Genomic DNA, 13,487 nt, shown 5'->3' on the forward strand with positions numbered 1-13,487 from the left:
AGGACCAGTGGTCAGGGATGATGGGAATTGTAGTTTGAAAACATCTGGAGGGCCGAGGTTGAGGAAGCCTGGCATAGGGCCCCACACTCTTGGGGACCCCTAAAAAAATTAAAGGGGGAAAAACTGGATGTACATTTCCAAAATATAAGATAAGATAAAAAACAAAAGAAAACCTACATACAGCAACAGTGTTTTGTGTTGTGTAGGCTCCTATGATGTAAGTCCAGTTAAAATATAGAGTTTGGGATATACTCGCCGTATAAGACGACCCCCGACTTTTGAGATTTTCCTGGGTTAAAAAGTTGTATGTCTCGGATATATAGAGAAGGCCTGGGTCTCATACCACCATGACTGCCCTGGTACAGATCTATCAGCCAGGAGGGCAGTTATCTCTATCCTTATCCTTTCTCATTGAAACTCCTCAGATCACTTAAATGTACCATCTTTTTTCAAATCTCTTAGTAAAATGTATTTTTCAACCGTTTTTTATTCCATTGTTTAATAAGCCACATGTATACCATGTCAGATACACGTAGGACACCAAAGGAGTGCTTGATTCCAAAAATCTTACAGATATCACTTTGAAGGAACTATATGTAACTAAATGATCACTGCAGATTTTAAATTGGCTATTAGCTACAGGTCTCGAGTACACCCTATTGAAACGAATGTCAATGTGAAGTGATATTGCATGGACCTTAATAATTTCAGGCACGACTGCGTCCAATGTGACATTTGTACAGCTTTATTTTTAAGAACATGTTAAAACATTGTAAATACATTCATCTGAGGGATTGTAAGAATTCAGAGACAAAAACATTTTTCATATAGAAAAATAAAATATTCTGAGTTTAACGTCCCATTGTAGAACAATGAAATTGAAGTCTTTATATTTTAAAGTTAGTGCACACCATAGTTATTTCTAAGGTAGTCTAAAACAGCCGATGTACTTGATAAAACATTGAAAACTTTCTTTTCTTGCTTTGAAGTAATCCTTTCCAGCATGTACATCAAATGGTGGTGAAAGCATGCAAAAGGAGTCCCATGTTCAAGAGCAATATCGACCCAGTCTTGCAGGCACCGCAGAGGCGTTTCTTCATAGCCTGCAAACATGGCAGGATTGGCTAAAAGCCCCCTAGCAACCATGATACCTAGCATGGAAAGGAATACAAACAATAAAATAAAACTGCACATAATTTATCTTATTTGTTTAAAGGCCCTGTGTTGGACACATTACCATGGGAGTTTAGTTAAATCAGATCCCCTTAGAAGTTGCAAGTCTAATAATATGACAGTGGCATTTTTGTCAGCAGGGCTTAACAAAAGGCTTTGGTTATACGTCTAAATGGGAGGGAGGGAGGGAAAGAAAGTAAGAACAAAGGAAAGATGGAACAGACTGGAAATGGGAAGAGAGGATGTAATTTGGGAGATGAATAAGTAAAAGGGACTGCTTCTTCAGATATTACAGCTGCACTCCCTTCAAACACTTACCTGTGAGCAATTTCTATTGAAAACAGTGGGAGTTACTTCTAAGTAAACATGCATAAGACTGTATTGCAACACAGTGGAAATTTTTGTAAGGCACTTTGAGTCTCCAACATGTACTAACTCTGTACAGAGCCAAATTAAGTCCTAGGTCATCTAAATATATTTCAGCCCCACATCGGTCCAATTTAGAAATACTGTGAACACAGATTTTTTTTTTGCTTTCAATTACAACCGCACTTATTAACATACTTATAACTCTGACCTAAAGTTAATTTTGTCCTCAGTTCTTTCGCAGTGAAAAATAAAGCGATAATCTCTGTCGCAAGATCACTTTCCCACACGGCTGCCAGATAACCTTTCCATCTGCTACAGTTGATATATGCATATTTTATGTTTAGCCACTCTGTTCTAGTTCACATATTTACTTTTTGACCTCCCTGTATGCTACACTTTTATGTATTCACGCATTTACTTTTCTTACAGTGATCCATGTGACGGTCATCTCCAGGCTTGACTACTGTAATTCGCTCTACGCGGGGCTGCCCTTGAAGCTGTCCCAGAAACTTCAGCGGGTGCAGAATGCTGCAGCGAGACTCCTCACGGGGTCCCTGCCTTGGGAGCATATTTACCCAGTGCTTTTCAAGCTGCACTGGCTCCCGGTGGAGTACAGGGTCAGATTTAAGGTGCTGCTTTTGACCTTTAAAGCCCTCCACGGACTAGGACCCTCGTACCTACGGGACCGCCTCTCCTGGTATGCCCCACGGAGGACCTTAAGGTCCATAAATAGCAACACCCTAGTGGTCCCGGGCCCTAAGGATGTTAGATTAGCTTCAACCAGAGCCAGGGCCTTATCAACACTGGCTCCGGCCTGGTGGAACGCTCTGTCTCATGAGACCAGGGCCCTGCAGGATCTGATTTCTTTCCGCAGGGCCTGTAAGACAGAGTTGTTCCGCCTGGCCTTTGGCTTGGAGCCAATTTGATTCCCTCCCTCCCTCTCTTTCTTTTTTCTTTTCCTTCTTCTCCTGTGATGAGGCTACATTTTAATATTTTAATGTTTCAATATTTTAATGTTGTATTTTAATTTTGTTTTTAAGTTGTAATCATTCAACTTGTTTTTATTATTGCTTGTAAGCCACTCTGAGCCCGGCCTTGGCTGGGGAGGGCGGGGTATAAATAAAAATTATTATTATTAATTATTATTATTATTATTACAGTGAAATCTTATGCATGTTTACTTGGAAGTAACTGCTCCCAAGTTCAATGGCGTTTACACCTCAGTAACTCTGCTTAGAATTGTAGTTTAACAGTGCCATCCTACGCCTGTTTACTTGCAAGTAAATTCCGTAGTTTTCAGTGGGACTTCCTCCCAGGTAAGTGGGCGTAGGACTGTAGCTTTAGAAACATTGCTTAATAGATACTAAGTGAACCAATCCATTAAAACTACCTTCCATCTTAACTCTTTTCTTGCAAACAATTCAAGTTTAATGCCAGGGATAAAATATACACATATATTTCCCATTTATTGAGAGGGCAGAGCCCAAATGAGCCCACAAGTTGTTCTTACCATCTGTTCCTGTTTTTTGATGAACGTCCTTCACATCTTTTAAAGATTTAATGTCACCATTAGCTATAACCGGTATAGACATACTTTGTTTAATTATTTTAATTGCATCATAGTGTACTGGCTGGTGTCTTTCTTCTACATTTCTCCCATGGACTGTAATCCAGGACACTCCAGCTGCTTCCGCTTTTTGACACAGGTCTACAGTTCTCTTTAGGTCATCATGAATCCTAGCATTACAAGTAACAAAAACATCAAAATTCAGCATGTATTGTCTGAATGGCATGGAAAAATGGCACAGAGTTGAGAACCAAGGAACAAATGGGGAATGTTCAAAAATTTAAGAATTATATTTCAACTCATTAATTAAATGTTTTTAACCTATTTTAGTTGTTCTTGTTTGCTTTTAGAGTGACTTGAGACTTAGGTGAAAGGTAATTAATAAATTAATGAAATAACACTCCCCCCTTTCATTTTACCCTGACAAAAGTCCTGAGAGGTAAGTTTGGCTGAGTGACAAGTAAGGAACTTCCTCTACACTTGGTCAATTACACTTTTAATGTATTTTTTTATGTAGGTGGTATCAAAACTTACCTTATCTTAATAGATACTGAAAACATGGGGTTTTCCACTTGATTTCTTACCAGCCTCACCATCTCTTGCACCAGTTCTGGTTTGTTTATTAAGCAAGCACCAAAACCTTCTGCCATAGCCCACCTTGAATTGAAATAGCAAAATAATGTTTGCATATTAGAATAGATGGCTTAATTTTTCCTTTTCTCATTTTTGTGAGGAAGCAAAATAATGACATGAGGGTTTCAGGAAATCCAGACTAATATTCTAACACGTTTCCTTTGTTATAGAAGGATTAAACTAGGGCTGCCATACTTCTGGATACTCCTGGACATTATTGGGATTTCAGAGGCAGAATTGACGTCCTGGGGAATTTCCGAAAGGCAGTGCTTTGTCCTGGATCTTAGACAAGTCAATTGAAAAATTGTTGGTTTTCTGGTGCTTTTGTAAAAGAAAGCTCAACAACTTTGGGGTTCGTCTAACGAATTTTGGGTTTCCCTTAAAAAAGCGCAGCAATTTGGGAGGTTTCCTAAAACAAGCTCAACAATTTTTATGATTTTTTTTTGGGGGGGGGAGCTCAACAATTTTGGGGTCTTCCTAAAAAAACCTCAAAGCTCAACACCTTTTCGCTTGTCCTGGTTTTTACTTTTTGAAATATGGCAACACTAGTTTAAACCCTATATTAAAACAAAGCACTTGCCATATTCTGTATATTTAGTAAGATATTTTCTGAGATTCTGATGCAACCCAACCTTGAAGGTTGGAGGAGTTGAACAGAGACAGAGAAGGACCTGAAGATTCCAGCATTGCCTGAAAAACATTATCTACACACCAGGTCCAGCTATAAATGGACTGCTTATCTACCCACTGAGAAATACAAGTTTCTCAGAGGTCAAATCTACCCAGACCTCATGTCAGTCAGTAGAGCTTCAGAAGTGGTCTCTAACACTAGTTACCATGCCATGTTTATTTATCGGAAGTATTTGACTTTGCCTCCTCTGGGAAAAAATCCAGTCTGCAAACACCCATGGAAAGCAGCCAGGATTCTGCACATATTCAGTGGTTGTATCTAACAAAGTTGCTTGGCCTCTGTTACAGGATGGGGAGCGAAGCTATCTCCAGTGATTCCCCTTTACAGCTTCACCTATCAGCTCACAAGTGTCCCTCAACCATCTAGAGCAGATTTAAGGGTTAGGGATATTATTGGGGGGGGGGGTTCACCCAAAATTGCTTCCCTACCTGCTTTGCTGGTATAAACCTTACTGTCAAGTTGAATGGCATGTTGGATACAACCTCTTAAGTTTATAGTTGTTGTTGTTGTTGTTTAGTCGTGTCCGACTCTTCGTGACCCCATGGACTAGAGCACGCCAGGCACTTCTGTCCTCCACTGCCTCCCGCAGTTTGATCAAACTCATGCTGGTAGCTTCAAGAACACCATCCAACCATCTCATTCTCTGTCGTCCCCTCCTCCTTGTGCCCTCCATCTTTCCCAACATCAGGGTCTTTTCCAGGGAGTCTTCTCTTCTCATGAGGTGGCCAAAGTCTTGGAGCCTCAGCTTCACGATCTGTCCTTCCAGTGAGCGCTCAGGGCTGATTTCCTTCAGAATGGAGAGGTTTCAGAATGGAGAATGGAGATCCCTTCATAGATCACTGCCTTGCCGTGGCGAAGGGGCTTGAAGAACTCAGAGAAGCTATGAACTATGCCGAGCAGGGCACCCAAGTTTATAGTTAGCCTCTATTTAATGGTTGGTTTCAGTCAAACGTTGACACAGAAATGCTCTTCCTGAAGTTAAATCATCACCCAATTACATTAATTGTGCATTCATAAAAAGTTATATAATTTGAAGCCAGATTATTCAGAGGGTTGCCTGCACCTATGCAAACCTGTTGGTGTGATGGCCTGGGATTCGGATTCAGATTCTGAACCTGAGGAATCCCAGCCTGCACAGGATTCCCCACCTCCGGAACCAGCTGAGCCGGGGCTGGGGCTTGAGCCTGAAGGGTCCTCACCTGTGCTGGATCCTCAGGTGCAGGCACCAGCTGAGTCTGCTCTGGCTCCTGAGGTGATGGAGGACCCATTGCCTGCAGGTGCTCCACTCTTTTTTTAAAACATAATTTTTATTAACAGGCCAATCCAATCACATTATTTCCAAATCATATTACTTCCAAATTATACAGCCAGATTTTTAAATTTTGTTGGGGGTACCCTTACATTAAGCTCCAAACGAGAATCAAAGCATCACTTCTGTTACTGCTTTTATCATACGGTTCTATCCAGATCTGTGCAGATAGTCTATTACTTATTCATCTTCGTGTTATCATGTATTCCTTTCTTTGCAATCTCTGATAGTCTTCGCAAGCAGGTTAAGAACAAACAACATCTGCGTGGATTTTGCACACTCCAAAAGTCGTATCTCGTAAGGACAGCCGCCATTCTTCCCTTTCTTCAAAAAAATTTATCCTCGGTCTGTCCTATTAATTTTCCCAAGCTTGCCACATATATCACAAAGGGGCTCTGCCAGGTTATCACATTCAATCCATCATTTACATTCAAATGACCCTGGTCCTCCTCCCCTCGTCTTTCTTTGACAAGCCTGTCTTAGCAAGACGCCATTAAAAACTGTGTCATAGAATTTTTCCTCCGCACTCCATATTTACCAGTCCTCTCTTCAATCAATAATTCACTCCACACAGCTCTTAAATTCTTGCTTGCGATTAGTAAAAGGCGACGATTCGTCTCTCTGGGGTGGAGGTTTATAAATACTAACATGAGGCAAAGAAAATAAAAGTTTTTTCTTCCACCCCCCCTCTTTTTTCGCTCCGCACATACCAGTCTCATAATGGTGGTTCATCGCTTGATTTATTTGTCTCCTCCCATTGCTCCAAACACAGAGATGCATTAATCAGCAGCCTTATCTCTCGAACTTTGCTTGATGTAAGTGCTTCAGCTTCATTCCAATTATATATTTCCAATTATATTTTCGAGCTGAAGCGAACCAGGGCACTGATTGGAGACAGCGTCAGAAAGCGCCGAACCCATCGAGGGCTGATGCCAAATGTCCTGCACCCCCTTCTTTCGAATCCGGGGGTGCATTATGGACGTCGCTGGCAAGTCTGTCCCCCCCATATCCTTGGGGGGGGGGTAGGAAGACTGCATACATCCCATAGCAGCCTCTTTATTACCTCCTGTGGGTCGGAGAGATGTTATTGTCGGCCATCTTCCAATGCGCCACCTGGTGGCCCCCCCAGGTGCTCCACTCTCAGCCCCGTCAGGGGAAGGTGAGGTTGCCTCTGGGTCCGGTAACCCTCCAGCCTCTCCTGAGCTACAGAGGTTCAGGGCAGAGAGGCGGAGGGAACTAAGTTCCCGCAGGAGGAGTGCTCGCCTCCAGGCCAGGAGAGGCGAGTCACCTGAGGATCGGGGCCGCCCTATACCTCGGGGCAGATAAAAGCCAGCCAGCCCCAGTCCCAAGTTGCGGGAGCAACTTTGTAGGTTGCCAATTCCTGCCTGAACCCTGTCCTGCTTTCCAGCCTGCGCTCCTGACCTCTCCAGACTCCCTGCCCTGCACCCAGCTTCAGCTTTTACAGACTTCAACCTCGGACTGGACTCGGACCTCGGCTCTTGGTTATCCCAAGGGACCAGAACAGTTGGCCTCAGAGACCCTGCTTGTAGGCACACAGTTAAGATCTATTAGGCTGGCAGGCCTGTTCAGTGGTAGCTCTATTTTTGCAGCTCTACCAGTTTACACTGTACCTTTATTGTTCAAATCTGCATTTTAATGCATTTTATGCAAATGATGCTAGGCTGTGTATTGTTTTTGGACTGCTCTTTTAACATTTTGTAATAGCAATGAGATGTTTTTTCTTGTGTTTTATATTTTAATTGTTTATGTCTAGAAATGCAGGATATAAATACCTGAAATATAAAAAAGTTAAAATGTGCAGTTTACTCATTGCTCGCCGAGTTTCTTAAAATTTTACCTCTGCGGACAGCCACAATTTACATCTACGCCATCGGCAAAGGGACTGATGATACAAGCAGCTTCTGCTAGAACGTGTGCATCTTTAGCGGCAAACTGAACGATCAGAGGGCGATCACCTGATAAAATGACATTTCATAATAATGAAAAACACACCACATATACACATACAATGTATTGGGTCTGATTCTAAGATTTAAGGGTTAATTTAAGGATATTCATGGGAGGAAAACTTTTCTCACACACCCCAGCTCTGCCAGCCACCAAAGGGTCAGGGACGATCTTGAACAATATGGGATGGGGATCTGCTGAGAGAGGGAGAAATCACTCAAAAGTGGGCAGGGTTCAGGTCAAAATTGGGCAATTCTTCCCTTCTGCAGGAATGGGGCCTGCCCCCCACATGCTACTTTGATCAGGACGACCCTCTGGGAAAGTGTTCAGGAGGTGCAGGTGGCTGTAAGAGGGGGAGAAAATGGAAAACTTTCCTTCCACAAATTTATTTCAATTATCTTAGGATGTAAATCATGAAGTCTTGATAATTTTTCATAATACAGTGGTACCTCGGGTTAAGTACTTAATTCGTTCCGGAGGTCTGTACTTAACCTGAAACTGTTCTTAACCTGAAGCACCACTTTAGCTAATGGGGCCTCTTGCTGCTGCCGCGCCACCGGAGCACAATTTCTGTTCTCATCCTGAAGCAAAGTTCTTAACCTGAAGCACTATTTCTGGGTTAGCGGAGTCTGTAACCTGAAGCGTATGTAACCCGAGGTACCACTGTAATAATAATAAATAAGTGAAGAAAGTAGGGAGGGAGAAGCTGGAAACATTATCCACAAAAGTTCCCTGCTATGCCAGAACAACCATCTATAATTCCATGTCCTTACTGAAGCAGTCAAGCCTCATAAAAATGCAAACATATGTAGGGTACAGACTCCACTGTCCTAGTGCCACAGAATACTGCTTCTGGTAGAGGAACAACATGCCATGGGCTGGAGCACCATGTGTGTGGTAGTAAAATGCTTTTTATCAATTATTGCATGGCAGTTAGAATTTGTGATTTCCAAAACATAGTTATGTCTGGAGTTTCACGGAACTAAGGTGGGAACCCAGATGTTCTGGTGATGCTGCAATCCTATGCATGTTTACTCAGAACTCAGTCTTAGTGCTCATTGTATACAGGACTTTAGCTTAAATAAAAGTAATTTCATAGGACTTTATACAGACCCCTAGCTTAAGGAGCATCAAAAAGGGCCCCAAGTGGCCCTTGCATTTTATCTAATGAATCTGAAGAAATGCAAACACAATACCTTGGTTTGTAGTAAATTCACTGTGTCTAGCTTTTACAGATCTGACAAAATCAGCTGCAACAATCATTGGAGTGTAGCATAAATCACAGTCGTATTTCCGGACTAACGTTCTGAAAGGCAATCTGAAAAACACCGAAAGATCTGAGAAACAAATCGTACTAATTTTAATGAAAACACTTTTTGGGTAAACAAAATGTATGTCATTTTGGTGTTTTGTTCCGAACAACACTAAGTGCAACAGAATCACTTCTCATATAAAGAGAATGAATTTTTAAAATGGCTTTCAAACGCTCTTTTTCCATAAGTGGCCAAAAGGGGGGGGGGGGGGAGCTAAGATAATGCCATTCTCAAACCGTGTATTGTGGAGTTAGCAGTTGTGTTTATATGTTCAAATGATTCAACAGGCTGAGGCACATTACGTTTCATTGTGTGGCAACTGGAACATTTATTTTATGTGATTTCTCAAAAATATAAAAAATTAATTAGGCTATTCCTGGGCAAGTGTTCTGAGTACCTTCCAGCCCAGCCAGCTGAGCTGATAGCACAAAAAGAGCTAAGAGCGAATCACCCATCCATCATGCCTGGACTCAGCTCCAGCCAAAAACTATACAGTAGTACCTCAGGTTAAGAACTTACCATATTTTTGCACCATAACACTCACTTTTTTCCTCCTAGAAAATAAGGGGAAATGTCTGTGCGTGTTATGGAGCGAATGCCTGCGGGTGGGGTGGGGGGTCTGCTACAGTCGTGAGCAGAGGATCCATGGTTCCCCTTCCTTCCCTCCTCCGTGGTTACAAAGCATGGATCCACATGGATCCTCAGGATTTTTGCATTGGGCTACTCCAAACTCACTGTCAGATCACATGTCTGTGGCCACAGCATGAACCACAAAAATCATATATCCACTATTTCATTTAGAATATTTTTTTCTTGTTTTCCTCCTCTAAAAACTATGTGCGTGTTATGGTCTGGTGCGTGTTATAGAGCGAAAAATACGGTAATTCGTTCTGGAGGTCCATTCTTAACCTGAAACCGTTCCTAACCTGAGGTACCACTTTAGGGAATGGGTCCTCCCGCTGCTGCCATGCCGCCGCCACGTGCTTTCCATTCTCATCCTGAGGTAAAGTTCTCAACCTGAGGTACTACTTCCGGGTTAGCAGAGTCTCTAAACTGAAGTGTCTGTAACCCGAGGTACCACTGTAGTCCCTCCAGGTTAGCAACTGTCACAACAGGAACTGTACAGTCGTCCCTTGGTTCTCAAACTTAATCCATTCTGAGTGTCCATTTGACTCCCGAAACCGTTCAAAAACAAGGCATGGCTTCTGATTGGCTGCAGGAGCTTTCTGCACTCAAGCGAAGCCACGTTGGACGTTTGGCTTCCGAAAAGCATTTGCAAACCGGAACACTTACTTCCGGGTTTGCGACTTTTGAGAGCCGATTTGTTCGGGATCCAAGCCGTTCAAGTACCAAGGTACCACTGTACTTCTAAGAAAGGGAGGCAACTATTTGACATCATTCTGATAACCAAGTTCAGCTGTCTTTCCTGCATTAGCTGCTGCCATATTAAAGGAAAGAGAGATTAGATGACCATTCAGTTTCATCTGTGCAGCACAGTTCTGATTAAAAAGTACATTCCCATCAAATTGTCAAAATTGGAAATATCCTGCAGGCAACTGCAAAATACTTAACACATATTTCTTTGTTGATAAAGTTCTAGAGGAGACTGTGAATCGGCCTCCATGTGTATAGAAGCCTCTAGCAATGTTTAGAAATTATCAATTTTGACAGTTGCTTCAGCCACTCTAGCAACCCATTGCTGCTGCTGTCACTGCTCACCTGCTTGAATTAGTTGCTGCAGTCCTTAGCGTTCACATCAAAGTAGACCCATTGGCTCAAAGCCTTGATAAAATGTGAGTAACAAACAGAACGAAGTACTCACAGCTAAGTGAAAGCTAGAGCTCCTCTGCTGGCTAGCAAGACCGCTCTTATACCTCAATAACTGTTGCTATATTCCATTGCTGTACTGTGTACTTTGGGACTATGGACCGCAATAAAGCTGTGTGTGTACTCACAGCTAATAATAATAATAATAAATTTTATTTATATCCCGCCCTCCCCAGCCGAAGCCGGGCTCAGGGCGGCTAACAACAATAAAACAGTATAAAAGTATAACATAAACAACACTCTAAAATCATTCATTATAAAATTAATTAATTCAGGCCACTGGCAACCATTGGGCCAGAGCTCCGCGAAGATTGCTGAGGGAGGGAGTCAGGCTGTGCCCTGGCCAAAGGCCTGGTGGAACAGCTCTGTTTTGCAGGCCCTGCGGAAAGATGTCAAGTCCCGCAGGGCCCTGGTCTCTTGTGACAGAGTGTTCCACCAGATCGGAGCCACAGCCGAAAAAGCCCTGGCTCTAGTTGAGGCCAGCCTAACTTCTCTGTGGCCTGGGACCTCCAAGATGTTTTTATTTGAAGACCGTAAGTTTCTCTGTGGGGCATACCAGGAGAGGCGGTCCCGTAGGTACGAGGATCCTAGGCCGTATAGGGCTTTAAAGGTTAAAACCAGCACCTTAAACCTGATCCTGTACTCCACCGGGAGCCAGTGCAGCTGGTGTAGCACCGGGTGAATGTGATCTCGCAGCGAAGACCTCGTAAGGAGTCTCGCTGCAGCATTCTGCACCCGCTGGAGTTTCTGGGTCAGTCTCAAGGGCAGCCCCACGTAGAGCGAGTTACAATAATCCAGTCTGGAGGTGACCGTCGCGTGGATCACAGTGGCTAGGTCAGGGCGAGAGAGGTAAGGAGCCAACTGCTTAGCTTGGCGGAGATGGAAAAATGCCGCCTTTGTTATAGCTGCAATCTGCGCCTTCATGGAAAGGGAGGTGTCGAAGATTACACCCAAACTGTTAACGGACGGTGCTGGCACTAATTGCGCCCCCGCAAGAGATGGGAGTTGCCCCCCCCCCCAATCCCATATCGCCCCGTCCTAGCCACAGGACCTCTGTCTTCGAAGGATTTAGCTTCAACCGGCTCCCACGTAACCATCCAGCCACAGCTTCCAAACATCCGGTCAGTGTGTCTGGGGCCGAGTCAGGATGGCCATCCATCAACAGATAGAGTTAATTTAAGTACAATTTAAGTACAATTTTCTTGGATGGGATTGTTTATTACAGCCCACGAAAATATGGGAATAGGAAGCAATCTGAAAATGGCACTTACTTTGAATATCTAACCATAGGAGCACATATTTTCACAATAGTCTCAGAGTGAAACAAATCAACTGGATTTCTTAGCGGACATTGAAGGATTTCTCTGGACTGACTACTCACATAAAAATTATCGGGCCACATCTGCAAAACAAAAAACAACTGAGAAAAAAGCAAACACTTTTAATATTGCTAAGCTTGCAGCATTATCCTATTAATTGCAAACAATTGGTTGTTTTTTTTTTAAATCCCCTTTGATCAATAGCTACAGTAACTTCAAGCTCAATAAAACACTTAAAACATATTTTACAGCTTCATAGCAGTGTCAAAATAAGCCAGGCTATATTCAGAAGGGATTTTGCCCCAATGAGCCCTCACCACAAAGTTGCTTTTTTAAAAAAACAAAAACAAAAACTATTTGCATACATATCTGAAGTCGTTCCTCACCGAAAAATACCAAAACTGGCTAACAGAACTGACAACCTTACATCCTGATTCAACAGAGCTGCATGTTTCAACGGATTGGTCTCAATGGCTGAAATTTCAGAGGGCCTACTATGTTGGTCAGTTGCAGCAAAACCAAAGTACTTTTAAAAGCTAATACATTTTATTGCACATAAGCCTTCGCGTACTACAGACCAATTCAAGCACCACACTCTCTTTTTATTCTGATGAAGGGCTCCACTCCTTGAAAGCTCATGCCAAAATAGCGTTGGTTCGCCACACAGGGCCAGCCCAAGACAATTTTGGCAACTGAGGCGAACCACAAAATAGTGCCCCCTCTCCTTGCCAGAGAAGAAGCGGTGAGTGAAGATCCACTCCAGGAACAAAGGGATGAGGGATAGAAAGGGTTCCTGGGATAAATCAGTCAGTGGAGCTTGAGACTCAATCTCAGGCTTGCGAGTTCGAGTCCCACGTTAGGCAATTGGACAAAAAAGATTCCTGCATCGCAGGGGGGTTGGACAAGATGATCACCACCACAACCCACCCACTGGTCTGGGTTTCCCTTCCAATTCTATGATTCTGTGATCTACATCAGGATCTGCTGCCCCCGTGGATTCTGCTGCCCGAGGAGGTTCCCCCACCTTGCCTCAGGGTGGGGCCGGCCCTAAGAAGCCACAGTGCCCTTGTCAACTTGCTGAGGCTGCTTTTAATGGATGAGACTCTGAAATCGCCACAAATTGTACGACTAGGTGCTGTGGGTTAAACCACAGAGCCTAGGGCTTGCCGATCAGAAGGTCAGTGGTTCGAATCCCCACAACGGGGTAAGCTCCTGTTGCTCTGTCCCTGCTCCTGCCAACCTAGCAGTTCAAAAGCACATCAAAGTGCAAGTAGATAAATAAGTACCTTCCGGCGGGAAGGTAAATGTGCGCTGCTCT

The 13,487-nt window shown here is 43.3% G+C and overlaps 1 protein-coding gene across 7 annotated transcripts in view; it reads right to left on the minus strand.

Moving 5' to 3' along the window:
* Positions 1-722: 722 nt before the first annotated feature.
* The window catches only part of DUS4L (dihydrouridine synthase 4 like), a 46,119-nt gene continuing 33,354 nt past the window's right edge, over positions 723-13,487 (minus strand). For all 7 annotated transcript variants that reach the window (XM_083463720.1, XM_083463715.1, XM_083463721.1 and 4 more), the window contains exons 2-7: positions 12,122-12,252; positions 8,907-9,028; positions 7,601-7,718; positions 3,644-3,766; positions 3,053-3,279; positions 723-1,151 (exon numbers count right to left, since the gene is read on the minus strand). In XM_083463720.1, the coding sequence (XP_083319846.1) occupies positions 901-1,151; positions 3,053-3,279; positions 3,644-3,766; positions 7,601-7,718; positions 8,907-9,028; positions 12,122-12,252 (972 nt within the window). In that variant the 3' untranslated portion in view covers positions 723-900. The remainder of the gene's footprint in view (positions 1,152-3,052; positions 3,280-3,643; positions 3,767-7,600; positions 7,719-8,906; positions 9,029-12,121; positions 12,253-13,487) is intronic.

The sequence above is a fragment of the Podarcis liolepis genome (assembly GCF_965112155.1).
Source record: "Podarcis liolepis genome assembly, chromosome: 10".
In the NCBI taxonomy this organism is placed as follows: Eukaryota; Metazoa; Chordata; class Lepidosauria; order Squamata; family Lacertidae; genus Podarcis; species Podarcis liolepis.